At 47.3% G+C, this 27,969-nt stretch overlaps 1 protein-coding gene across 1 annotated transcript; it reads left to right on the forward strand.

Moving 5' to 3' along the window:
- Nucleotides 1-378: 378 nt before the first annotated feature.
- NT5C1A (5'-nucleotidase, cytosolic IA) lies at nt 379-27,969 on the forward strand (the record flags this gene model as incomplete). The annotated part of the gene is made up of 6 exons (XM_083369150.1): nt 379-492; nt 24,503-24,670; nt 24,972-25,101; nt 25,791-25,913; nt 27,033-27,217; nt 27,604-27,969. 6 exons carry the CDS (start codon nt 379-381, stop codon nt 27,967-27,969), a joined length of 1,086 nt encoding a protein of 361 aa, XP_083225276.1.

The following is a 27,969-nucleotide window of genomic DNA, read 5'->3' on the forward strand; positions in this document are numbered from 1 at the left end:
GCCCGCAGCCTGATTGGGGCTGCCCACAGATTTATGGGTCTGAGGAAAGGGAAGCCAGGAATGTGGGAGGACTTGGGCAGCTGCCCTGATAGTTGCTTTGGGAGCAGGAGTGCCCAGGAGGTTCATGGGATCCCTTATAAAGAGTGTGCTCTGAGCGACACTCACACACACACACACACACACACACATGCAGGGGTTCGCCTGCCTCCTCTCCTGCCCACATATCTCTGCGACTTCCACCGGATTCACCCTCCCTTTGTAGCCAGCAGAGGCGGCAGCTGTCCTTTTGCAGCTGAACTGGGGTCTTGGGCAGAAGGAAAGCAACCGGCCAGCTGGCTGCATCTTCTCCTGCTCCTAGACGGGTAGAGGGAATGCGCCATGGAGCCCACTGGACTCGGATGCCCGGAAAGCAGAGGGCAGCCAAAACAAGCGAGTTTGGAGGATGCCAAGGCCTTTTATGAAAACTGCTCTCCCAAAAAGAAACCCAAATCAGTAAGAAAAATTGTTTTTCCTTCTGGAGTGGATGGGGGAAGGCTTACTTGTTGGCATGCCAGGGCACTTGTGATGCTGGTCTGGTGTCGAGAGGCAGGTGATCCCACCCTGTGTCGTCATCAGGGAGATGAGCTTGGCTCTAACAGGGGCAACTACCCAGGACTGTTGAGGATGAGAGACGTGGCTGCTTTTGAGGCTCAGAGATGCTTCCTGAATAGATGGCACTGGTTGGCAGAATTGGCACTCTTTTCCCAGGGAAAGGCTGCTCTTGTGTGTAAGATTGTCCCCCCCCACTTTTGCAGGGACCTGAGATAGAAAGCAGGAGTATGCCTTCCTTGTGGGGCTGAGATCTCTCTGCTGCTCAGTTCTGTTGCTACTTTTGTGTTTCGGGGGCAACATCAGAGCCCCGTTTGAGAAGGAGGGGCCTGCAGGCCACCATCTCCCTCATCAAATGCAATTTAGAGGCTTCCCTGGCAAGAAATGTAGTGAAAATCCTGGTTTTATTATTTAATATTAATTGCTAGGATAGACAGTTCTCTTGTATGATGATTTGACTGGGATTTCATGCTGTCTTCTGCTGTGAGTGTCTGGCCAGAGTCCACCCTGCAAGGACGTCCCTCTTTATCTGCAGAGATGGACCTGGCCCCACTTCTTTTCAAATGGGCCATGCCCACTGAGGAACGATTACTCTCACTCCCCAGCCCCACCATCTCACTAGGGTTTGCAATGTCCATCAAACTAGCCTTGGCTGAAGGGCTGCCCACATCCAGTCTGCAAGGGAGCCTCTTCCAGGTGGCCCCTTGATCTGGAACTTCTTGGAAATCTGGGATATCCATGACCTGCTTCCCTCCGACGAGGGGTCTCCAACCTTGGCAACTTTAGGATTTGTGGGCATCAACTCCCAGAATTCCCCAGCCAGCAAAGCAAAATTCTGGGAGTTGAAGTCCACAAATCTTAAAATTGCCAAGGCTGGAGACCCCTGCCTCAGATCATGCACCAATCTCTCCTTTGCTGAATTGTGAGCTGCTTGAGGAGAGGTGTAACTTTAGAACCTGAGGACTGAGAGGCAGCGGAGTCAAATCTGTGGACTTCTGAGTGTCCACTGCCTTCTTTTATTCTTTTTGCTAGCTGGACACAAGCATTAGCATCTGCCATCTCTTATAAAGCTTGCAAAACTGACAATCGTCCCCCAAAGCCCTGAAACTCCTACAGGGACACACTGTACATCCATGTACAGAAATATTGCTGACCCTCAGTTCAACAGGAAAGGGATTTCAGGAGATGCATCTGCAGAAATGGGGTCATGGTGAACAGGCTCATTTTGTTTCTATGCTCAGTCTTAGCCTTCTCAGCATCAACCGTAGGGAGAACATCCGATCTGTATGTGGAGAAACTGGTTTGTGATGTCCAAGCAACAGGGCATTAGGAGATCTTGCAGAGGGCAAAGTACATGTTGCAACAGAAGGGTCTGCCTGAAGGATTGATATGCTGGTTCTGAGAGTTTGCTTGATAAAAAATACAGGAAACCAGAAGTTGCCTTCAAGCTTTACGTTTTTATTCACCTGAACAAAGACAGGCTCCTCTAAAAGAGAGCAGCAGGGAAAGACAAGAAATCCTTGTATTTATTCTTTCTGGTTACATAAGCAAGCCATCCAGCAAAGCTTACCCATATACAATAAAGATTTCACCCAGTAAGTCTGGCATACTGTAGATAAGAGAGCAGAAGTAGCTAAACATGATCCCCTTTGGGTATTTCCCTAAAGATATCGTATGTTCTCAGGTGGGTTAGGACATTGGGTGTTTTCCTTGCTGGCCTTTCATGATCCTGCATCCAGGACTTTGCAAGGGCCCAAAGACAGCAGGGCCATCTACACATTCACAACTGATATTTCCTATACTGTCCCCTAATTCCAGGTCAACAGGATGGGAGCCCTTAGTCAGCAAGTGGCTCATGAAGACATCCTAAATTAACTGAAAAAGTGGAGGTTTTTTTCTCCAAGGAGGTGAAACCAACTTTCCCATCCTAGCGACTCAATAAGCAGTGAGAGACCAGGGGTCATTTTCTCTCTTTGTGACTTAGCATGTCATGTGAACGCAGATACAGTCAACACATTGTGACTGAAAGTGGAGGCAGCCCTGGAATAAAGCAGAAAAGCCTTGAAGTCACACCTGAGAACTGGCATTGCCCTCTTTCTTCTGCAGCCCTTTAAACACAACTCTGCAAGGCTGGGGGGGGGGTTTGTCTGTCTGGTGTGAACAGTTATCTCCAATTTCTGCCAGTAAACTTAGGGCTGACCTCCCCATATCCCTACCCCATACCTGCCCAGCAAGCATTCTCATGCACCCTGTCCTCAGGCCAGAGTCTTGGTGGGGTTCTCCCTTCTGCTCTTTTGCCCCCATGGGCAGACTGGCAAAGCTTCTTGCCATCACTTGTCCAGGAGACAATCCTCAAGTGCCACAGTCAGCCAGCATTTGGAAGGTGCCTTGGCAGGAGCAGCTGGTGTCAAAACAAAGAGGCTGGGATGGATCCTGCTTTATTTTTCCAGAACAAGCAGTGAGTGAGTTCAGAAACTGCCTTATCATTTATTGAATATTGGTGTTTACACAGCATTGCTTATCCGTGAGAACTGTTTAATCCCAAGCAATCCTGGCAACTATTATGGTTAAAAGTCCCCAGCCCTACACTAACTAGGGTATGCAAACCCTGTCTTTGACCTGAAGAAAGATATTTTGTGGCTTACAACCAATAGGTCAAACCCAACCTGATGATTTTGGGCAATGTATGAGTGAGGCCATTGGTTGGTTTCACACATTCCACTAAACCTAGGTTTGCTTAAGCCATTGCTGGGTTCATGCAGTGCACTAAACTAGAAATCATTCTTTACCAACCTACGATAGCTGAGTAAAACTACTGTTCAGTAAAGCCAAAATAAAAGGCAACGGAACAAGCCATCCTATGGCTCCGTGCATGGCATAAACGAGGTCTCGGCCTTTGACTCTCAATTTTGTACCTTCCTGAGAGTTTTGGGCAGGGAATCCCTTCCTCTGGGCGGTCACCTTTGCTGCTCTTAGAGGACTTTGGCTCTTCAGATCAGAGAGATGCCATATGACTACCACAGCAAACTTCCTGGAATTAGTCAGCTGCACTTCTGCACTTGCACAGCTCACCCAAAGCAGACTGGACATGCAGTTCGCTGAGTCCCTAAATGGCAACCATTTGTGGCATTTCCACCTGGCAGCTTCCTGGTGTGAAATTGCTGAAGGTTGGCAGGAACAATGGCCTTCCCTTCAGGGGCTGCCCTTCCATCCAGTTGAGGGTGAGAAGCTGCTGCTGAAGGGGGCCCGGGAGGAAGGGACGCTTTCGACTAGGAGGGAGTTGCCTGTCCCTGTCCCCTTATCAAATTTTAGGCATTTATTATTAAACATCTATGCTGCCCATCTCAGAGGGGGAAACAGTTGGCAATGGTGGCTCCTTCCCTCTGGCTGGTGGTGCAAGGTAAGGACATGCTGTGCTGTTTTCCGATGAGTCGGAGCAGATCGTGAAGGCTCACAGCCTAGACAAGTTCTTTGAGCACGAGAAGACTTATAACAACAACAATTTTATTGATTAGCCCTTGGGCCATATCAAAGTACAAAGTTCCAGCAACAAACCGTCACCAAAACTTGATAAAAGCAATCCAAAATGGAATTTGATAAAATACAATTTAAAATGGAATTAAAATACAATTTAAGTTGAAATAGTAATAAAATACAAATTTAAGATATAGATAAAATATGATAACATTATATTTCAGAGTTGCCCTTACAATCTACCCCAATCAGTCCCACATATGCAGATCTTAACCGGATCATTTTGTTTAAATACTGTGCTACGTTGAATGTTATTTTCAAGTTCTGGCCGGACATAAGGTAAGTTATTTTGATATGGGGATCCCAATGGGTCATTCATTTGGTATATAGACCAAGATACTTGTCTCTCACCCTCTTATACAGACAACAGTCAAATAGGATGTGAACCAGGTCCTCTACCTCTGCCGCTCCGCAAATCCAGAGACGCTCATTGTACGGTATAGCATGAAATCTCCCATATCTGACCATTGTATCAAGCTGTTCAAATCTCGCACTCGTAAATATCTCCCTAAGATGTTTTGGGAGTTGTAACTTCAAATAACTGTCCACTTGAAAAGTACATTTGTATTTACTCAGCCATTTCAAGTTACCCACCTTACTAAGGATAGCTATATCAGTTTGACGAGAAGACTTATGAGAACAAGCCTCTTGCTCAGGTGTGGTTCGGGGACCAGTGGTGTTATGTACTGGGCTCAATAGTAATACCACGTGGGTTGCTGGAGCAGCTAACGGCTCTCCAGCAACCCAGACTACAAGTTTCCAGTGCTATAATTGGCGGCAATGGTTGCTTCAAACCTATTGGCTGCTGCCTAGGGGCTAGACGGCTAGTTGCAGCCACGCCCCTTCCTGATTCTTGTCAACAAGTTTAAATGTGCATGCCCAAGATGGCGGACGTGCTTGGGCGAGCTCCGTGGTGAGCTCCGGCTACCTTGGCGTCCTTGGAGTCCTCGGAGTCCGAAGGGGGGCTGCAGAGGTGTTTCCCCTCTGCGCTGGAATTTGCTGAGCTGAAACAGCTAGGAAGAGAGATGGCTGATATTTCTGTCGGCGATGCAGACCCGTTTTGAAGCGCTCCAGCGTTTTCTGTTTCGGAGCGTTTTCCAGCGTTTTCTTCCTCTTCGGAGGCCCTCTGTGGAGCGGTGAGCTGCCGTGGCTTGGAGGGCTCTGAGCAGCTGTTTCTCGGAGCCATAGAGCTGCGACCTAGAGTGGCCTCCAGAACACGGAATGCTGAAAGCTGAGAGTATGCGAAATGGCTTTTTGCTCATGCTGTTTGCTGTTTGCTGGCCACTGGGAGTCTGTTTCGTGCCTGTCTCTGGTGAAGGGGACCTTCGGCTGGGCGTTGGATTTCTGGCGCTACACGCTGTTGGTCAGCTCGTGGTGCTCATGTCCTGTGGCCATTTGGACTTGAGCTACTTGGCTTGGATCAATCTGCTGTTTTAGCCTTCTTTGCTTTTCTCGCTTTTGAGAAGATTCTTGTGACTGGAACTTTTGTCATCTTCAGGTTATGTCGGTTAATTGCTGCTCTAATTCCTCTCTTCCCCTCACGAACCCACCGAACCCATCGGACTCAGAAGGTCTTGGAGCTGAGCCGCTGTGAGAGGGTGGCTCAGCTATACCATCAATTGCACCACCCTATACCATTGGCTATCTCCCTAGAGGTGAGAGATCTAGGGAGGTATGCTTTATTTGGGTTGGTATTCTGTCCGCTTCTGGATAGGTTTGGGCCCTCTGTGAGAGAGAGGTGCCCGATCTGTCTCGGGAGTCACCTGGCCAGCTCAAGTGGCAGGGAGCTGGTGGACTGGACATTGTTGATCTTCTATCTTACATCTTTCCGAGTGACTATGGGACTGCCTGGCTGGATCTACCCGAAAAATGGTTTTATCCTACTCAAGCACGGACTTATTTGCGCTCAGGGGTGCCCCCCCCTTCCTGGGTGCGACCCGCCTTTATTTCAATCTATCCTCTTAATGACGGGCCCAATTACTGGGACCCTGAGAGATGGTTGGGCAAGGACAGGCGCCTCCATCACATATTTAATAAGAGGCCCCTGGTGCACTTTTTAGCTCAATTTTTTGTGGGGTTAGGGAGGGGGGAGTTTTCTAAAAAGGTTTGGTTGTAGATTGGGGGGTTCCACCAACCGTTTCTCAGACCAGGCCGGGGATTGATCACGCCATGGTTGGGCTTGGGTTGGGGGCCTACGGGGCCCCGGAGCGGGGTGTGGGATTGCCTATTCCCACGGCAGTAGGGAATGGCCACAGGTGTATGAACAGAGGGCCATATCAATATCCGGGAGTGCGTCCCCGCTGTCTTCAAGCGGTGATGCGCTCCGACCCTCTGATTTCGGCCCGTGGTACCGGGAGCAAGGATAAGCAGCCACCTGAGCTCAGGCTCGTGTATTTTAATGCCAGGTCCGTAATGAATAAGGCTCCTCTCATTCGTGAGTTGATTGAGGAGGAGCATGCGGACCTGGCTTGCATTACGGAGACCTGGTTGGGCCCAGAGGGCGGTGTCCCCCTGGCTGATCTTTGCCCATCAGGCTTCTGGGTGCTGCACCAGCCTCGGGCCCAGGGTAGGGGCGGTGGAGTGGCAGTAGTTGCGAGGGAGACCTTATGTCCGCGGGAGGCCACCATGGTCCAGATAGTCAGGTGTGAGTCCCTCCTCCTGAGATGTGGCCCTAGAGCTCAGTTGGGCTTGCTGCTGGTGTACTTTTCGCCTAGTCGTGTAGCAGCAACCCTGCCTGAGCTTCTCGATATCCTCTCAGGGTTGGTGGTTGAGTTCCCCAAACTTATGGTCTTGGGTGACTTCAACCTACCATCCCTGGGGGGATCATCTGAGTTAGCTCGGGAGTTCATGGCTTCCATGACGGCCATGGACCTGATGCAGGTTATTCAGGGCCCAACTCATGGGGGGGGGGTTCACACGCTCGATTTGGTTTTTCTATCCGGACGGTGGTTAGATGATCTTGGTGGGGGTTCTCCAATTATTACACCCCTGTCATGGACCGATCGTCATCTCCTGCGGCTGGTCTTCTGTTTTGCCACCCCCCGTTGTGGGGTTGTTGAGCCAATGAGATGGTTCCGCCCTAGGCGCCTGATGGACCCTGAGCGGTTCCAGGCGGCGCTTGGGCCCCCACCTGCCTCCTTTGCCCACAGCTCGGCCGATGCCCTAGTGGAAGCCTGGGAAAGGGCGGCCACAGAGGCACTCGACCGAGTTGTACCCATGCGGCCCTTGACCCGGCGCAGATCCCAATGGGCTCCATGGTTCTCCATGGAGCTCCGGGAGATGAAGCGTTGGAGACGGGGCCTAGAGAGCTGTTGGAGATCCAGCTGATCCGAATCCGACCGGTTACGACTAAGGTCGTTCACGAGAACTTATCTCGTGGCGATGAGGGTGGCAAGGTCTAACCACTTTGCCACCCTCATCGCGTCCGCAGATAATCGCCCGGCCGCCCTGTTTAGAGTAACTCGCTCCCTCTTTAATCAGGAGGTGAGGGAGGAGCCCTTGCAGGGTCGTGCCGAGGAGTTTAGTCGATATCTGTTGGACAAAATCGCTCGGATCCGGACTGGTCTGGACTCCGACTGGGCAGAGTCTGATGATGAGGATACAGGCAGTCTTGTCGATGTTATCTGGGAGGAGTTCGATCCTGTGGACAGGATCATGGGGAAGCTGAGCTCCACCACGTGTTTGTTGGACCCGTGTCCCTCCTGGCTGATTTATGCGGCCCGGGATGGGACACGAGGCTGGCTCCAGGCAGTGATAACTGCTTCTTTGAGTGAGGGTAGCTTTCCCGCCGCCTTGAAGGAGGCGGTGGTGAGACCCCTCCTCAAGAAGCCTGCCTTGGACCCAGCAATATTAAACAACTTTCGTCCGGTCTCCAACCTTCGCTTCTTTGCGAAGGTTGTTGAGAGCGTGGTGGCGCAGCAGCTCCCTTTGTTCTTGGATGAAGCTGATTATCTAGACCCGTACCAATCAGGCTTCAGGCCTGGGTACAGCACGGAGACGGCATTGGTCACGCTGGTGAATGATCTCTGGAGGGCTCGGGACAGGGGTTGCTCCTCTGTCCTAGTCCTTTTAGACCTCTCAGCGGCTTTTGATACCATCGACCATGGTATCTTGCTGCGACGTCTCAGGGGGTTGGGAGTGGGAGGCACAGTTTTTCAGTGGTTCTCCTCCTACCTTCTGGGACGTTCGCAGTCGGTGTTGGCAGGGGGGCAGAGGTCGACCTTGAGGCCTCTCATTTGTGGAGTTCCTCAGGGATCGGTCCTCTCCTGTTCAACATCTATATGAAGCCGCTGGGTGAGATCATTCATGGTTTTGGAGTTGGGTATCATCAGCAGATTTTTATTTCGACCACAAATCACCCCAGTGATGCCCTCGACGTGATGTCTCGTTGCCTGGAGGTGGTCCGGGTCTGGATGGGGAGGAACAGGCTTCAGCTCAACCCTGACAAGACTGAGTGGCTGTTTGTGCCGGCATCCCGGGAAATTCAGATTACTCCATCTCTTGCCATGGGGGGTGAGCTATTACCCCCCGTAGATAGGGCACGCAACTTGGGGGTCCTCCTAGACTCACAGCTCTCTTTAGAAGAGCATATTGTAGCTGTGACTAGGGGGGCCTTTGCCCAGGTTCGCCTGGTGCGCCAGTTGCGGCCCTATCTGGACTGGGATGCCTTGCGTACAGTCACTCATGCGCTCGTGACCTCTCGTCTGGACTACTGTAATGCTCTCTACATGGGGCTGCCCTTGAAGACTCCATGGGAGGAGGCTCCAACTGGTGCAGAATGCAGCCGCACGAGTTGTGTTGGGAGTCTCCCGATACTCCCATGTTACACCTTTGCTCCGCGAGCTGCATTGGCTGCCGGTTGTCCTCCGGGTGAGATTCAAGGTGTTGGTAATGACTTACAAAGCCCTACATGGCATGGGTCCAGATTACCTACCGCAACACCTGCAGCCGGCGTCAACCTCCCTCCGTCCAGTGCGCTCCCACAGAGAGGGCCTCCTCAGGGTGCCTCCGATCAAAGAATGTCGATTGGTGGCCCCTAGGGGGAGGGCGTTCTCTGTGGGCGTGCCAGACCTGTGGAACTGCTTGCCGGTCGAGCTCCGGATGGCCCCCGACCTTCGCTCCTTCCGGCGGGATCTCAAAACTTATTTATTTGAGCAATCCGGCCTGGTTTGATGGGTTAAGGGTTGGGGTTTTTTTTATTGAAAAGTTTTACAGTACATTTTATCTTTAACAATCCCCCCTCCCCCCACCCCTACCTAACCCTCCCTATCCCTCCCCCCCATTCCCCCCTCCCCCCCGACTTCCCAGAGCTAAGTACAAGGTATAAAAACAAAAAACAATCATAAACATCCATATGCTAACAACAATAAACTATTAATTCTATCGCCCTCTAGCTCATATAAAATAACTACAAGCAATATTAATATTACATATAAAAAGAAAAAGAAAAGAAAAAAAGGAAAACTAAATGAAACTTTTTAGTCCCATATTTGTTCTGGATATAATCAATCCATTTTTTCCACTCCATAATATAACGTTCTTGCGAATGATCTTTCAAGTAGGCCGAGATTTTTGCCATTTCTGCCAGGTCAGAAACCTTTAGAGTCCATTCTTCAATAGTCGGCAGTTCCTCCTTCTTCCAATATTGACCTATTAAGAGTCTTGCTGCTGTAATTAAATTCAACATCAACTTAGTGTCCACAACAGTAGCATCTGTAATCATGCCCAACAAAAACAGTTGCGGACAGAACTTTATCCTTTGCTTGAAGATCTTCTGCATATTCCACCAAATTTTTATCCAAAAAGCTTTAACCTTTTTGCAGGTCCACCATATATGAAAATATGTTGCATCTTCACCACCACACCTCCAACATTTTGGCTGATAGTTCAGATACATACTTGCAAGCTTTTTAGGATCTAAATGCCATCTATAAAACATTTTATAAAAGTTCTCTCTTAAATTTTGAGCTTGTGTAAATTTTACATTCCTCACCCAGATCTTTTCCCACATGTCCATTGTAATAACTTCTTGAATATTCTGGGCCCATTTTATCATACAATCTTTAACAAGTTCTGTTTCTGAGTCAATTTCTATCAATGCAAGATATATCCGTTTGATATGTGCTGGACCCTGATTTCTAATTTGCTTTATCAAATTTTCATCAGTCATTGCAAAACCAATTTTCTGATCTTCTTTCCACCTGGCCCGTAACTGAGTATATTGAAACCAAGTTTGAACAATCTTCTCATCTCACAAGAGGTTGTACGGCTTCAAACACCAGACATTTCTTTCCAAGCTTAAAATCTCTTTATACGTAGTCACATCATGTTTGAAGCCAACATTTATGTTTTCTATTGCGTGTTTTGGAATTGCCCACAACGGTATCTTACAATCTAACTTATGTCTATACTTCTTCCAAACTTTCAACAATGCCTGTCTTAAAATATGCACTTTAAACACATTATCTACCTTCTTATCATACAACAAATATGCATGCCAGCCAAATAACAAGTCATGGCCCTCAAGATTTAATAATCTCTCTTGTGTCAAATTAATCCAATCACTTATTCCTGATAACGCAGCAGCTTCATAATATAATTTAAGATTAGGCATTTTAAGACCACCTCTTTCACGAGTGTCCTGCATAATCTTAAGTTTAACTCGTGGCCTTTTCCCTGCCCAAACAAACTTATTGATACCCCGTTGCCATTCTTCCAAATTAGAATCTTTTTTAAGGACCGGTATCATTTGAAATAAAAATAAAAATTTAGGCAGGACATTCATTTTCACTGCTGCAATTCTTCCCAGCAAAGACAATTGCAGTTTTTCCCAGCTCTCCAATTCTTTTTGAATTTTTCCCCATAACTTTTCATAGTTATTTTTATATAACTTTGTATTAGAGGGTGACAAAAACACCCCCAAATATTTGACCCTTTTAACAATCTCAAATCCAGTTAATCCTTCTAAAAGGGCCTTTTGCAATACTGTCATATTTTTGGCCAAAATTTTAGTTTTTTGTGCATTAACCTTAAATCCAGAAACCTTCCCATATTGCATTATTATCTCCATCAGGTCCACAACAGAGTTTTCTGGCTGGGTCACCGTAACAACCAGATCGTCTGCAAACGCTCTCAGTCTATAGTCCTGATCTCTAATTTGAATACCCTTAATTCTTTCCGAATTCCGTATTTTTACCAGTAATATCTCCAATGTTAAAACAAATAATAAAGGTGATAACGGACACCCTTGTCTTGTGCCCTTCTCAATATTACATACTTCAGTCAAACTATTGTTAATTATTATTCGGGCAGTTTGTTTTTGATATAATGCCCTAATTGGTTGCAAAAATTTATCGCCGAAATTCATTTTATCTAAAACTTTCATCAAAAATTGCCAATTCAATTGATCAAAAGCTTTTTCAGCATCTAGAAAAATTAGCGCTGCAGGGATCTGGTTGTTCCTTTCCAAAAACTCCACCACATCAACTATATGCCTCACATTATTTTTCATTTGTCTACCACTAATAAACCCAGTTTGATCCCCATGAATCACCTGTTGCAGAACCCTCATCAATCTGTTAGCTAACACCTTGGCAAATATCTTGTAATCTGTATTTAAAAGTGATATCGGTCTATAGTTTTTTACTTGAGTAACATCTTGATCTTCCTTCGGAATCAAAGAAATAAAAGCAGTTCTCCAAGACGGAGGCACCTTTCCCCCCCTCTGAATTGTCTGAAACAATTCCTTTAATGGCTTTATCAGCTCCAATTGTAAATTTTTGTAGTAAGCCGCAGTCAAACCATTCGTGCCTGGCGCTTTATCCACCTTCAGTTCCTTAATTGCTATAAGAATTTCTTCTTCTGTTATCAATTGATTAATCTCCTCCTTTTGTGCTTGCGTAAGAACTTCTTCTTTCGTTTTTTTTTCTTTTTCTATTCTAGTTTTTTATATATATTTAATATTGCTAAGGTGTGTCTTATCATATATAAGCTAGAGAGTGATGGATTTTAGAATTTATAGTTGTTAGTATATGGTTGTTTATGATTGCTTTTTTATATATATATACCTTGTATTTAGCTCTGGGAAGTCGGGGGGGGAGGGGGGGAGGGAGGGGGGGAGGGAGGGAGGTTGGGGGGAGGTAGGGGGGGAGCAGGGAGGGGGAAGGGGGGTTTTTTTAAAGGAAAACTGTATTTTAAAACTTTTCAATAAAAAAAAAGAATACTAAAAAAAAAAGAACTGGGATGCTAGCATTCTTCAAATATACATCAATGTCTTTTTCATTAATCTTCTCCTTAGCATATAATTTAGAATAAAAATCCACAAAGGCTTCCTTAATAAGATCCTGTTGAAACACAACCTTTCCCTTATATTCAATTTTATCTATATTAGAAGCCCTTTGCTTTTTCCTTAACCTGTAAGCTAGCCATCTACCTGGCTTATTAGCATTGCAAAAAGTATTATGCCTAGCAAACCGTAAATTGGTTGCCACTTGATCAGCCATCAACTTATCAAATTGTCCTCTTAATAGGTTAATAACCTCCTTAATCTTCACATCCAATGTGAAGGCGGAGGCTTCAGCTGGTGCAAAATGCGGCCGCGGGGGGACTTATGGGAGTATCGAGATACACCACTCCTCCGCGAGCTGCATTGGCTTCCGGTTATCCTCTGGGTGCGATTCAAGGTGCTGGTAATAACCTTTAAAGCCCTACATGGCTTAGGCCCGGGGTACTTGCGAGACCACCTGCTGCCATTATCAACCTCCCATTGCCTGGTTCGCTCCCACAGAGTTGGCCTCCTCAGGGTGCCGTCGGTCAGACAATGCCATCTGGCGACCCCCAGGAAAAAAGCCTTCTCTGTGGGCACGCCAACCCTCTGGAATGAACTACCTCTGGAGCTGTGGATGGCCCCTGACCTTCGGTCCTTCCGCCATGACCTGAAGACTTGGTTATTCCAACAATTGGGTCTGGACTGACTATGTTTTTTTATATTTGGCTTTTACTGAGTTAAATTGTCATGTATCTATTACATTTACTGTTTAATTCTTTTTTAAATTTTCTATTTCATGTTTCTTAAATTTATTTGCTGTGAGCCGCCCTGAGTCCTTAGGGAGAAGGGCGGCATATAAATTCAATAAATCTAATCTAATCTAATCTAATCTAATCTGTACTCAGTTACCTCGTCTTCATTCCTGTGCCAAAGAACCCACTATTTAACATTGGCGATGAGGATGGGATCCTGGTTCACTGAAAAAAAAGTTGAAGTCTACGAGAGAAAGGCAGCGCACACCAGAGGGAAAAGGTATTTCCCCCCCCCTCAAGGTCATCTAGCAAGCTACGCTAGCGACCTCATGCTCAGTGGACTCATTCCCTGAGCCTGGAAGCAGGATTTGGAAGGAAACACAGGAACCAGCAAAGAAAGAATGCCGAAGGTTGGGAAACTTTGAGAATTCGACGTGAAGCCACCCAGAGGAATGGCCATCCTATTTGTCCCAGGTAGAGAACTACCTCAGGGCAAATCAGATCGCGGAAGAAGGACTGAAGGCCACAACACTACTCTGCCTGTGCGGCCCAGCAACTTTTGACTTGGCCAAGAACCTTTTTGTGCTGACACCGATTGAAGCGGTCTCCTACGCAGACCTCAAAAAGAAGCTAACCTGACATTTCCAACCCAAGATGTCTGAAATAGCTTGGCGGTTCAAGTTCGACCAGAGAGTGCAGCAACCTGATGAATCAGCTTCCGAATTCATAGTGGGCCTGAGGCAGGCCGCACACCTTTGCTAATTTTCAAATTTAGAAGAGCGACTACGAGACCAGCTCGTCTGCAGCCCACAGGACCAAACGATTCAGCAGAGACTCTTTGCCAGACCAAACTTAACATTTTCTGAAGCACAAGACGAAGTGATGGCCGATGAAACTGCTGGGGTCGCAGTTCAAACAGTACAGCCCGCCAAAATGACAAAGTTTGAAGAAACGGTCCACCTTGAGGACGCCAAATGCACTGTGGAATCTTCCGAGGAAGATGAGCCTGAAATTAACAGACTCCAAAAGCAACCCAACGCGGAACACCGCAACAGCCTACAGCGAGAGAACACTTACAAGGCAGTTCTCTTACCTAGATGTAAAGGGTGCAGCAGCAACCATTTTTGCGCCAATTGCAGATTCCGTTCAGCCACATGCAGAGCTTGCGGAAGAACATGCCACATCGCAGTGATTTGCAGAGACCGCCAGAGACCGGCCACCCAAACACCTGTTGGAAGAACTGACTAGGAGAGGTACTGGGGCCCAGGGTCCAGTTATTGTGGGTTTTTTCAGAAGCCGTAGAAGCGTGTGCTGCACCGGGGCTCGACACCCCCTCAAAGCTAAACTCAGGCTCTTGGTAGAGCTACAAGGAGTTCCATGTAAGATGGAATTGGACTCTAGCTCTGCAGTCTCAATTATTTCTCAAGACACTTTTAACTTTGTGTGCAGGTGCAGTAACAATTGGGCCAAACTAAGGCCCTCAGATATAATCCTAACCGACTTTCAAAATGCTCAAGTTAGTTAAGGGAGAAGCCACTTTGACGGTAAAATTTAAGGGGTTTTGGGGGCACCTGGATGTCATTGTAGTAGGGGGCCAGAGAACAAGTCTCATTGGACTCGATTGGTTTGATGCCTTTATTTAGTGTTTATGCCAGATTACTGGCATAAACCAGACACAAACTGTAAACCTAGTGTCAATATGTGAGGACTATGCAGATGTTTTTGATTCAGCCCTATGAACATACACAGGCCCACCTATCTCATTTAAGCTAGATCCCAACGTAGTTCCAATCAGGGTTAAGCCTCACAGGGTCCTCTTTGCCTTAAAACATAAAATTGATTCAGAAATTGATAAGCTTGTAGAACAGGGCATGTTACAGCCTGTTGATGGTGGGGAGTGGGAAACTTCTATAGTCACTCCACTTAAAGCCAACGGGGAAATTCGCATTTCCGCTGACTATAAATGCACACTAAATAAAGCCCTCAAGCAACACATTTACCCGGTCCCAGTGGTCAACCACATTTTAGCCTCCTTGCAAGGGGGTACTATTTTTGCTAAACTTGATTTAGCACAGGCCTATCAGCAATTGCCGGTTGATGAGGCCACAGCTGTGGCTCAGATGATCGTGACTCACAGGGGGGCTTTCAAAGTTAAACACTTACAGTTTGGAGTCAGTGTTCCACCGGGCATTTTCCAAGGAACCATGGAGCGTACACTTAAGGGTATTCAGGGTGTCTGCCCTTATTTTGATGATGTTCTTATTGCAGGGGAATCCCCAGAAGTGTTAGCTAGTAGGCTCAGGGCTGTTTTGCAGAGGCTTCGTGAAGCAGGCCTCAAATTAAAAAAGAGCAAGTGTAGTATTGGGGTTCCTTGAACAGAATTTCTGGGTTTCTGAATTGATGCTAACAGCATTCACCCCGCTGATTCTAAAGTGAAGGCCATTAAAATGGCTCCTAGGCCCAAATCCAAAGGAGAGCTACAAGCATTCTTAAGCCTCCTAAATTTCTATCACACATTTCTACCTCATAAGGCCACACTAGCAGAGCCCCTCCACAGGCTTCTAGATAAGAAAGCTCCATGGAAATGGACTAACTTACATGAAAAAAGTTTCCAGGACTTAAAAGCACTATTGTCAGAAAAGTCCACTGTAACTCACTACAAAGAGTCTAAACCAGTATGTCTTGCACGTGATGCATCTCCATATGGCGTGGGGGCAGTTTTAAGCCATGTAGAAAAAAATGAAACACAGGTCCCTACAGCATTTTACTCAAGGACATTGTCCTCTGCTGAGCACAACTATGCTCAGATTGACATCGTTGCTGGAATAAAAAAAAATCCATGAGTATTTATATTTATTTTATTTATGGCAGGGACTTCACGGTCTTTACAGACCACAAACCTCTTTTGGGACTTTTCACAACAGACAAACAAACCCCGCCACATACTTTCTCCAAGAATGCTGAGATGGTCTATTTTTCTATCTGCATACACTTTTAAATTGATTCACAAACCGGGCAAAGAAATGGGCCATGCTGATGGCCTCAGCAGACTACCTCTGCCACTAATGGAACAAGATCTGGCTCCAGCTGCTAGAATACTGTCCATACAGGACGTACCTGAATTTGCCCTCCATGCGGGGGACATTGCTGCTGAAACTGCCACAGATAAAATACTTAGTAGAGTATTGTCATGGGTATACATGGGCTGGTTGGATAAAAGCCCAGGTTCTAAATTTCAAAACTATTTTGTCAGAAGGCGTGAGTTATCTGCCCGCAAGGGGCGCATTTTAAGGGGAAACAAAGTCATAATTCCCACAAGTCCATGGTTGTTATACATGCCAGCAATCTAGGCCTGAAATGCCACAGGTTCCAATTCACAGGTGGGAGGAAACGCACACTCCCTGGTCTAGAATTCACATAGACTACACTGGGCCCTTTCAGGGACAGCTCTTCCTTATAATAGTGGATAGCCACTCCAAATGGCTGGAAGTAATTCCAGTCCCTAACATGACTACTGCTAGGACCATCCAGGTGCTGAGAAAACTCTTTGCCACACATGGGTTGCCAGATGTCTTAGTTTCAGACAATGGGGCCCAATTCACTGCTGCTGAATTTCAGGCCTTCCTTAGAGCTAATCTCATCAGACATGCAACGTCTGTGCCTTTTCATCCATCTTCTAATGGTCAAGCTGAACACATGGTGAGGACAACGAAGGAGGCACTCAAGCGCATTGTCACAGGTGACTGGCATCACAGATTGGCAGATTTTCTACTCTGCCAGCATTCTATGCCCTGCATTGCTACAGGCAAAAGTCCTGCAGAACTATATTGGAGGAGGCGATTGATCACTAAACTGGACAGGTTGCATCCAGATAGAGTGGCAGCAGAAGCCTCTTGACCAAAACCCCTGAGGGGGCTACACATGGGCGATTGGGTTTGGGCCAGGAACTATGGTCATGGGAATCTGTGGGTTCCTGGTCAAATTACCAAGGCATCCGGACCCCTATCTTATGAAGTGGGGTTGGCGGGAGGGCGAGTTGTCAGACAACACATTGATCAGCTCAGGAAATGGTTTCCAGAATGGCCACTAAGTGAGGACTGAGTCATAAGTCCCTCCTAAGGTCCTCAAACTTGCGACCAAGCCAGTCCTCACATGGACTCTCTGGACTTTTCCGTCATAACTAAGGTGGAACCAGAGGGAGAAGTAAGGAGTCCTGGAATGCAACATGGATCCCCTGAAGCGGCAAGCCATCCAAACGTCAGCAACTGCTGCGCCTACTCTGCTGATCAGTCTGACTCTGGGGTGGGCCAACCTGGAGAGGCCAGCCAGAGAGCATCTAATCCCCTTGACTCAGGAGCACAAAGGGACACAAGTCTACCCAGCCCACTGGGTAAGCTGGTAGACCACAAAGTAATTGGAACTCCGAGACATTCCACTAGGGCACACAAGCCTCCTTCATATCTCGCTGATTACATTGTAAAATAAAGAGCTATAACATGGTTGTATTGTTGTTTGCCACTATACTACAGAAACTAGTGCTATGTTATAACTGTCTAAATGTGCTATCCTTGAAGCCTATTCATTCAGACGTTGTTTAATAATGTTGTAACCTATATGGTTGTTTATTTTTCTATTACTTTTATTTTAGTGTATTTTGATAATGAGTCTTGATAGTTGCATTGAGACTAATTTGTGTTAATATTGTCTAATCTAAGAGGGAGGGGTGTTATATACTGGGCTCAATAGTAATACCACGTGGGTTGCTGGAGCAGCTAACGGCTCTCCAGCAACCCAGTCTTCAGTGCTATAATTGGCTATCCCTAGGTGGCAATGGTTGCTTCAAACCTATTGGCTGCCGCTAGGGGCTAGACTATATATTGCGGCTAGTTGCAGCCATTCGCCAGTACAGAGTCTGCACAAAATAAAATATGAGTTTCCCTATACTCAGTCACCTCGTCTTCATTCCTGCACCAAAGAACCCGCTATTTAACAAGTGGCATTGTAACAAAATTGACCTTTTCATTGTTTTTGCCAAGAGAGAGGGTGGTTTTATGGCTGGCCTGCTAATGCACACTTTAGCTAGAACAAAGTGAGAAGAAACATTCTGAATACCAACAAAGCTGGTATTAAAGCTGGAAGCAAGATAGCAACACCATTTCAGGATAACAATTTATATTAGACCCAAAGAGGGATTGGCAAATTCAAAGAACAGGAGGGCAAATGTGCCCGATTAAGGAGAGGGCAGGAAGCCTCTGGCCCCGGAGCCCCCCCAAGGGTGCTGTGCCTCAGCTGGTCCCCATTTCCTGACCACCTGGGGAGTGGGCCGCATGCTGGGGCTGACGCTGTGTGTTCCTATGTCCAGGGACCACTGAAGGGCTTCCTGGAAGTGCTGGGGAAGCTTCAGAAGAAGTTCTACGCCAAAGGCCTTCGCCTGGAATGCCCCATCCACACCTATCTGGTCACGGCTCGAAGCGCTGCCAGTTCCGGGGCCCGAGCCCTAAAGACTCTCCAAAGCTGAGGACTAGAAATGGTTGAAGCCCTCCCAGCTGGGAGCTAGACCCAAACAACCAGAATTAGTCTGGTCATCAGAGTGGATTAAGCACAGCGGAGACACCAGGCGCCTCGGAGCAGCCTTGCCATCCCCAAGGGATTCAAAGGCAGAGGAGGTGGGGCAACAACAAAGAGATTCCTGCACATCGTATTTCCCAGAATGGTGGGGAGCAGCCAGGCCAGCTGAGATTGAATACTTGGGTAAGTGGAAATGTCTGCAGCCCATAGCCAATCAACTGACAATCTAGCAGAAAGGTTTGAAGAGCTAGAAGTGAGGAGTGCAGAACAGCTCCTGCCAAGGGAGGCCACCAGCCCCTAATAGAGCTAATAGCCCACCAACCCCTGGAGTTCCCTGCTAGGGCCTCCAGTCCCACAGAGGAAGAGGACCTAGGGCCTCCTCAGCAGTGGGGAGTATGGCAACCCCCACAGAAGGAGGGGCAGCAAACTCTGGGCCTAAATCAGCTAATAGAGGCCTTGCAACAGATTGGGGTGATGCAGAAACATGGAGAGCAACAGCTAGTTGGGGGACGACAACTCCATGGAGGCTGGTCACCACCCCCAAGTGCCAAGGAACCACTGAGGGGCCCGCAAGTGAGGGAGGTGCCACAGCACTTGAGACTAACATGTCTCTTAGTAGATCAGCAGCAGAGGGTGCCACTATTCCCTGCAACCAGAATAGACAGCAAGCCCCATCTATCCAACGACCATTGAGGGGCCAACAACAGCAAGTGGAGCCACAACTTCCTGCTGACCAACAGCACCCTCCCCTCAGACAACCACAGCAAGGAGGCAGTGGCAAGGCCCAAACGTGCAACCCCTGGGCCTACAGCAGCACCAGCAGGGTAAACAGCAGTGGGGGCCCTGGCAGCTGTTAAATCAACAACCAGGATGGCGCCAACAGCAACTGGGGACACAACAACAGCAGTGGGTACCCCAGCAGCCATCGAACCAACAACCAGGGTGGGACCAGCAGCAATGGGGGCCCCAGCAACCAATGATGAGCCCATGCTTCAAAGCAACCTTCGATGGGGACCCAGACAAACTGATTTTCTTCCTCAACCAAGTAGGCTGGGCCTATCTCTACCCAGACCCAGGTGCTCTGGTCAATGTGATTGCATCCAACCTAGAGGGAGAAGCATCCAAATGGTTGAACAATTTATATAATGAGCAAGCCCCTGAATTGGAGGACCCCCACCTTTTCCTCCTAGGGCTGAGAGAAAGATTTGCGGACCCATCCCTTGCCCTAAAAGTGGAAGAACAAATCCACAAGATAAAACAAGCTGGCCTGCCTGCCCTGGAGTTCATGCAGGAGTTTCGAAAGATGGCCAGTTGGATAGAGAGATGGCCTGAGCAATCCATAATTCATCTTTTTTAGATAAGGGTTAGACAACCACTTTCTCAGGCATGTATCTACCGAGCTGTGCCTGACCATGAATGGTACCAGGCAGTGGTGAAATTAGATGTACAGCTTGCCCGCTATAAGAGGCTTCTCCCACCTGAAGCTGTGCCAAAGCCAGGACCCAAATGGCTACCACCACCCCCGAAAACCCCCAACTACTGCTACTGCTGAAAGACCTACAGGCCCGCCAATCAAATGCTTTCAATGCGGACAGCAGGGACATTGACCAGCGAACTGCCCAGTTCATTACGCGCAACAGCAGAGTAGACCAGAACCAACAACGAGGAGGAGACCTGCACAGCAGCCACTGAGAGAAAAGTCCAACTGGACTACCCAGGTGCCCGTTGCCAGGTTACGTCCCCCACCCAGGAAGACACTAGCCCACCGACTGGACCCACCCTCACTTTACTCGGCTTTCACAGCAACAAGGGGAGAACAACCCGATGGTGAGTCGACACGTCCTACCTTTTTCATTGCCTGCTAAACTCATAATCCCTAAGTAAGGGGCACAAGTAGACCTGAAAGTGCTAGTCAATACTGGCTGCTCCCAATGCATCATTAGCTTGTCATGTGCCTTGAAATTGGGCATACGGGCCAAGCCGCTCTCCAAACCTGTGAGGTTTGAGCAAGCTGATGGCTCCCTAATTGGAGGGACTTTAATCACCCAAATAACAGAGACCTTACTCCTAGAAATAGGCGAGCACTGGGAGTTTATTCGCTTCCTGGTAGCTCCAAAAATGTCTGAGACTGTGATCCTAGGACTAGCCTGGCTAGACAAATGGAAGCCATTTATCTGGGAAAAAGGAATGAGAACTGTGAGACTACCCATAGGGCCTGATCCCCCCATTGATTCAACAGATGTTACAGGAGATTTTAGCCCACCCAATGAGTGAGTGCACATGGCTGCCTTACAGCCACCTGGTGAGCCACTTATCCCCAGTGAGTACCAAGACCTAGTGGAGACATTTAGTGAGAAAGAATGTTGCCTCCTCGCCGTCCCAATGACTGTTCCTGTCAGGACCCACCCCAAACCACATCTTAGGAAGACAAAATTCTTGGAGTCAAATCTATTCCAAAAAGAATCTTTACTATGACATGCTTGGTTGTAGGAATACGAGACAGGACTTAATATTATTCCACGAACTAAACCCTTATAAAGAGTTCCCGGTTTAACCCCCCTTAGCCCCATTTGGTCAGTCCCCCATCCTTTATCTCGTATCATCCCTCTCGTGGGAAAAAGGAACTTAGGACCTTTCATGTTTATTGCTCTCTTCCGTGACACAAGCCAGATGCTAGCCCCCCCTTTTGTTTCCCCAGTTCAAAAGGCTTCTCCTTTCCTTTGAAATGCCTAATACCGGTTCAATACACATCCATTCTCTTCTCTTCAGGAGATGGCAGAATCCATGGAATAATGTTTGAAACATTCCATTTATGAATATGATATAAATGGATTCTGACAGTTCCGTTGAACTGCTACCAGAGGCCAAACTCCCCCGACCAAGAATGTACGCTATGTCCCCCCTTGAAATGGAGGAGATGCAGCGATATGTGGATACAAACCTAGCGAGGGGATTCATAGAGAAGGCCAAGTCTACTGTGGGTGCCCCTGTGTTGTTCAAAGAGAAAAAAGATGGGTCTCTACATCTCTGTGTAGACTATAAGGGCCTTAACGCTGTGAGTGTGGAAAATAAATACCCTCTCCCCCTCCTGAAAGACTTACTAACCCACTTGGCGAAGGGGAATGTCTTCACTAAATTAGACCTGAGAGAAACATATTACTGGGTGAGAATAAAGGAGGGAGATGAGTGGAAGACAGCTTTCAACTGCCCCTTGGGAAGCTACCTATTCAAAGTCATGCCATTTGGACTGCAGGGGGGCCCAGCCGTATTTATGCAGTTGATTAATGAGGTCCTACAACATGATCACCTATACAAAGGGGTTCTGGTGTACCTTGATGACATCCTGATATACAGTACGAATATGACTGACCACATAAAACTGGTCAGAGAAGTGTTAAAGAAACTATTGAATGCCAAACTTTATGTCAAATTGTCAAAATGTGAATTTCACCAAACCCGATTAGATTACGAGGGCATTGAAATGCACCCAAAAGCCAGTTCCTAACTTGTATTTTGTTTACATTACAGGATCTGTCCTTTTTGTAAGGTGGGCCCGGATGTCAATGCTGCTAACATCAAATGTTCTTGCTTGACAAGAGATGAAGAAGCAGCTATTTCATATGTTAAACTTGTGTATTACTTTAAGAGCTAGGATTATTGCTGGGAGGAGGGAGGAGGAAGATTGTACCTTAAGGCTGAAATGAAAGAAGATAAGAAATTGGCGGGTTGTCTAACAGAAGAGAAACTGATTCTTCAAATTAATTGGAGAATGTGATTCATGACAGAAATAGAAAGGTGGAGAATTGTGGTTAATATATTGTGCAAAGAGGAGGGGATTCAGATTCCAGCTTCCTCTAGCAAACTTTTGCCGATGTATAGGGCTACTAAATGACTTTTAAGGTAAACAGTGCCTCAGAGTCACTTGAAAAGCTCATCCATTGGAAACTTGACATACCAAGCAAGACAAATTTCTTACAAGCTGCCAGGAACTCCTTAATAACAACAGCAGAGATACCCCACAGGCAGTACCTAATGCTAGGTTTCATGCAGAAGCTCCCCACAAACAACACAACCCCAAGAGTTTTATCAAAACATGGCACCGTGACTTCATGGCCCTGCTAAGTTCAGGAGGCTGTAAGATTGATCTTGACTGGGTGTTGCACGACTCAGATGAGAAGAAAGTCTGAGGCTTTCACAGCAAGAGAAGCTTTGAAGTTATGTGAAGATTCCCCACCTTCTCCTTTTTTCAGCAAGCAACAGTGGAAAAGAAGCAAGATAGCTCAGAAGGAGCTGTAACTTCTAAACTTTTCTTAATATGAAGGAGAAATCAAAATACGCCACTAACTTCTCAATAACAATTGTTAAGGAATTTAGTGTGCAGAGGTCTCCTTGTGCTACCAAAGAGTTGCACAGACAAGGAAGGGTACTGAGAGTAGCAAGAGTCACACAAGAATACACTGAGTTATAAAAACAAAAAGTAGTTTACTTTGAGGTGGTGTAAAAACAAAAATGCACAATCAAAAATAAACAGTCCAGATCATAAACAATAGCAACAGTCCAAGGAGTAATCCAAATATAAAGTCTTCTTACCGGTCCAGAGGTCAATACACAGTTCAGGTTTACAACAGTAGTAAACCAACAGCAGAGCAAAAACAGTAATAGTAGAGATCAGTGAATTCAGAGAGAGAGAGAAGCTACGTTCCTAGCTTCCTCTTATGGCCATGAGAACACTTACACACCCATTGGCCAATTAATATCTTAAAGACATAACAACATCATGGTTAATATATTTTCAACCTAACATTGTAGGCTAACACCATATGCCTAACAACAATGATCCTCCCCTATGCCACTATGCACATGCACACATGCACACACACACACAAACACCCAGATGTCTGATTGGATGAAGGCAGCCAAGTATTGCCAGTCTGCCAGTGAGAGGGATTTGTTCATTGGCCAAGCACAAAAATATGGGGAATTTGTTCCATTTTATTTGAGGGAAGGCGGGGCGGGGGGCAGAGGTTGCCGACCAAGTGAGCCCCAGTGGTTGTCAATTTTCTGCAGTTAGCAATTGGCTAGAAATGGCAACCAGTGAATGGCTGGTTGTTCTCTGCAAGCCTGAAAGACTCATGGACATGTAAACAAGTCGGTGCTCACAGCTCCCTGATATGCAGGCAGGCCTGAAAACAGTGAGAACAGAGTAGATCTAACCCAGCTAGGAAAAGCAAGCAAAAACTTGTCTGAGCTAGAAATGCTTGGCTTTTTCCTTGGCAAGCAGGTTTCATGGCTAAGCAACTCTGATGGACCCAAAAGGAGCAAAAGGAAACAGGCAGAAGAACCGTTCATTAGAAAGAAGCTGTTTGCCAACGGAGGCCAGCATTTGATGACCAGAAGCCAGGCAGAGCCCAGAAGCTGGTGTGGGCTTCTGCTGGCCCTGCCACACGGGGCAAGCAGTGAAGCCCACATCCCCACTTTCTCCCAGCATGAAAACAAGCACAGCAGTGAGGAAGTGTGGGGGGGACAGTTGGCAAGGGTGGCTCTCTCCCTCTGCCTGCTGGTGCAAGGTAAGGTCACCGGAATGTCACAAAACAATCAAACTAATATGGAAGCTGGACAAACTGAAATGAAGCTAATGACGAAATTGAATCATTGAGGGAAACTGGGCTGGCTGAGCACCTCGCCTTCAAGGGCGGGGAATCTCCAGTCCCTCAAGGGATACTCCCTTTGGCCCAGGCATCAAGTGTCGTTGTCCTCTCTTATGGGAGATGCAACCACCGCTCTTCTCTTGCAGCCAAAGCCGCAACACGCCATCACCATTGCTGTGTCCTCCCGAGCCCTGTTCCGCATGGAAGAAGAGCAGAAGATTTACACCGAGCAGGGTGTGGAGGCCTATGTGAAGTATCAGCTGGAGCATGAGGAGGAGCCCTTCCTGCCTGGAGCAGCTTTCCCTTTTGTCAAGGTCTGGTCTCTTTTGCTCACATTCACACATGTCAACACTGCAAATGTTGGTCCACAGCGAGGGGTGGGGGAAGTCAGCACTCGTGGCCATTTCCCTGGTGGCAAGGTTTGGGGCTTTCCACCCTCTTGCTCTTCCTCCCATCACCTTGGAGAGCAGTATTCCCATCCTTGCTGGAGATGATTGCTAGTTGGGCCAACACCAGTAAGCAGCCACAGACAGTTTGAGCCCTTCCTGTCTGATAATCCCTTAAGTTAATGTGTTGCCTCCTTGGTCCAACCATTCTCTCTCATTGGACTCCCAGGCTCTGGAATCAGTCAACAGCCAGCTGCGAGAACTATTCCCAGAGAGCGAGGAACTTTTTGACATTGTCCTTGTGACCAACAACCATGCACAAGTGGGTGTTCGCTTGATCAACAGCATCAACCATTACAGTAAGTAACTGGAAGGCAAGATCCCTTGCCAACATCTGCCAGCAGCTAATGCCCTCACCCACATCCCGTAAATGGGGCAGTGGGCTCAGTGCTTGGAAGGATTGTCCACCTGTACAGCCCCAGAGAACCCTGAATCTCTCATCAGGACCTCCACCGAGCCAGGAGGAAGCTCTACCTTTTCACTTCCTTAGGGAACTTATTCTTGGGTACTTATTGTTAATTGGGTCTGGGAGGTGTGATGAATACCAAAAATGAGTACCAAACAATTTTTCCCCATAAGGAATAATGTAGTGAGTCACAAGGCAGCCAACACCAACAGGTTCTAGCCAAATACCAAAAAAAGATGAATATTGGGATACAAATTTCACATCAAAATGCATTGAGTATCAAAGTTGATGCATTTCAAAGCAGCTGAGTACCAAGGTACCACTGCATAGCATTCTTCTTTTTGAACTGAACTGTCAAATTTCTGCCCAGCTTAACTTTCCCTGTCTGCTGGTTCAGTGCTTCCGCTGTTACATTAAACATGGCCAGTTTTGGCAACTCTTCAGGTACTTCCAGGATCCTCATTCCTGTCCACCATGGTGTCCTCCAGATGTGCTGGCAAGTGAATCTGATACCCAGAAGGCCTCTGGATGGGGATGGCTGGTTCCTGTTTACCGACAAAGCGTCTCTTCTTTTACTCCCAGATCTCTTCATTGAGAGGTTTTGTATGACGGGCGGGAATAGCCCCATTTGCTACTTGAAGGCCTATCACACCAACCTCTACTTATCCTCGGATTGTGAGAAAGTGAGTGAGGCCATAGAAGAGGGTAAGTGATTCTGTTGGGCAGAAGTGTAGTGGAGGTTTGAGGGGCCTTTTGGACTGAAAACGGGGGGAGGAAATGACACATTTGAGTCTGTAGGTACCTGTGGGGATGCATGTTTTCTAAAATTCAAAGCAAGGCCAACTTTACTGCTTGTTACTACTCATACGCTCTTGTGAGCCATTTAGTTGTGTTTGTTAGTTTATGAAGAATCATTTTGGTGTGGCACTTAAGGCACCAGGCCAGAAACCAAGAGGCTGTGAGTTCTAGTCCTGCTTTGGCCAAAAGGCAGCTGGGCGATCTTAGGCCAGTCATTCTCTCCCAGCTCCAGGAAGGAGGCAATGGCAAACCAATTTCTGAAAAACCTTGCCAAGAAAACTGCAGGGATTTGTCCAGGCAGTCTCCAAGAATCAGAATTTTTTTAAAAAAGATTTACTGGTCCTACCAATCCCACACGCAAGACAATGTATGCTTGTTGGCCTTCCTAGACCTGGCAGAAACAGCAGTGGGAGACAGAGCGAAGCATATGTCACAATCTCTTACCATGTAAGAGACGTCTTCATGGGGCAAAGTAACCCTTGACTGAGATTTGTTTGCTTTATCAGAATCAGGTTGCTTAGAAGAATCCCTCCAGGCTGGGATTTCTGCCGGTTGGAAGAATGTGAGGATCTTGTTGGCTCATTGTCGTTGTTGTTGTTGTTAGTTGCAAAGTCGTCCCAAAAAGTTGGAAGCTCACATATCTGGGGGACACTTTGACAGGAAAGAAACTTTTAGGGAATCCTCCTGCCAGATGTGAGAGGTGGTGGGGAGGATTCAGAGGGATGGAAGGAGAGGATACAGAAAGTAAGTCCCTGACAGCTGATCTCACAAATAGAACTGTAACCAGGTAATAAGCAGCATTTCAAAACATTCAGAGATTTTGCCACTGTAAATGAGACTTGGAAGTTCCTTTTACAGTTTCCCAAATTTTGTAGTTATCCTGACACTAGCATTAAGTAGACATCACTGAAGTCTGTGAAGTTCTTGCTCCAGCATGAATTGAAGGAGGTTTTCCTTCCTTCCTTCCTTCCTTCCTTCCTTCCTTCCTTCCTTCCTTCCTTCCTTCCTTCCTTCCTTCCTTCCTAGGAATTGCAGCTGCCACTATTTTCACCCCCAAGAAAGATGTGCAAGTCTCAGAGAAGCAGCTTCGTGTCGCCTTTGATGGAGATGCTGTGCTGTTTTCCGATGAGTCGGAGCAGATCGTGGAGGCTCACGGCCTAGACAAGTTCTTCGAGCATGAGAAGACCTATGAGAACAAGCCTCTTGCTCAGGTGTGGTTCGGGCACCAGTGGCATTGTGACAAAATTGACCTTTTCATTGTTTTTGCCAAGAGAGAGGGTGGTTTTATGGCTGCCCTGCTAATGCACACTTTAGCTAGAACAAAGTGAGAAGAAACATTCTGAATACCAACAAAGCTGGTATTAAAGCTGGAAGCAAGATAGCAACACCATTTCAGGATAACAATTTATATTAGACCCAAAGAGGGATTGGCAAATTCAAAGAACAGGAGGGCAAATGTGCCCGATTAAGGAGAGGGCAGGAAGCCTCTGGCCCCGGAGCCCCCCCAAGGGTGCTGTGCCTCAGCTGGTCCCCATTTCCTGACCACCTGGGGAGTGGGCCGCATGCTGGGGCTGACGCTGTGTGTTCCTATGTCCAGGGACCACTGAAGGGCTTCCTGGAAGTGCTGGGGAAGCTTCAGAAGAAGTTCTACGCCAAAGGCCTCCGCCTGGAATGCCCCATCCGCACCTATCTGGTCACGGCTCGAAGCGCTGCCAGTTCCGGGGCCCGAGTCCTAAAGACTCTCCGAAGCTGGGGACTAGAAACAGACGAAGCCCTCTTCCTGGCCGGTGCACCCAAAGGCCCCTTGCTGGAAAAGATCCGACCTCATATCTTCTTTGATGACCAGATGTTTCATGTGGAGGGTGCAAAGGAAATGGGTACTGTTGCCGCCCATGTTCCTTATGGGGTTGCCCAGAAGTACAAGCTCTCTGGACAAAGAAAGGCAGCTCAGGACAGCAAGTAG

Source organism: Vipera ursinii (genome assembly GCF_947247035.1).
Source record: "Vipera ursinii genome assembly, chromosome: 9".
NCBI classification, from domain to species: Eukaryota; Metazoa; Chordata; class Lepidosauria; order Squamata; family Viperidae; genus Vipera; species Vipera ursinii.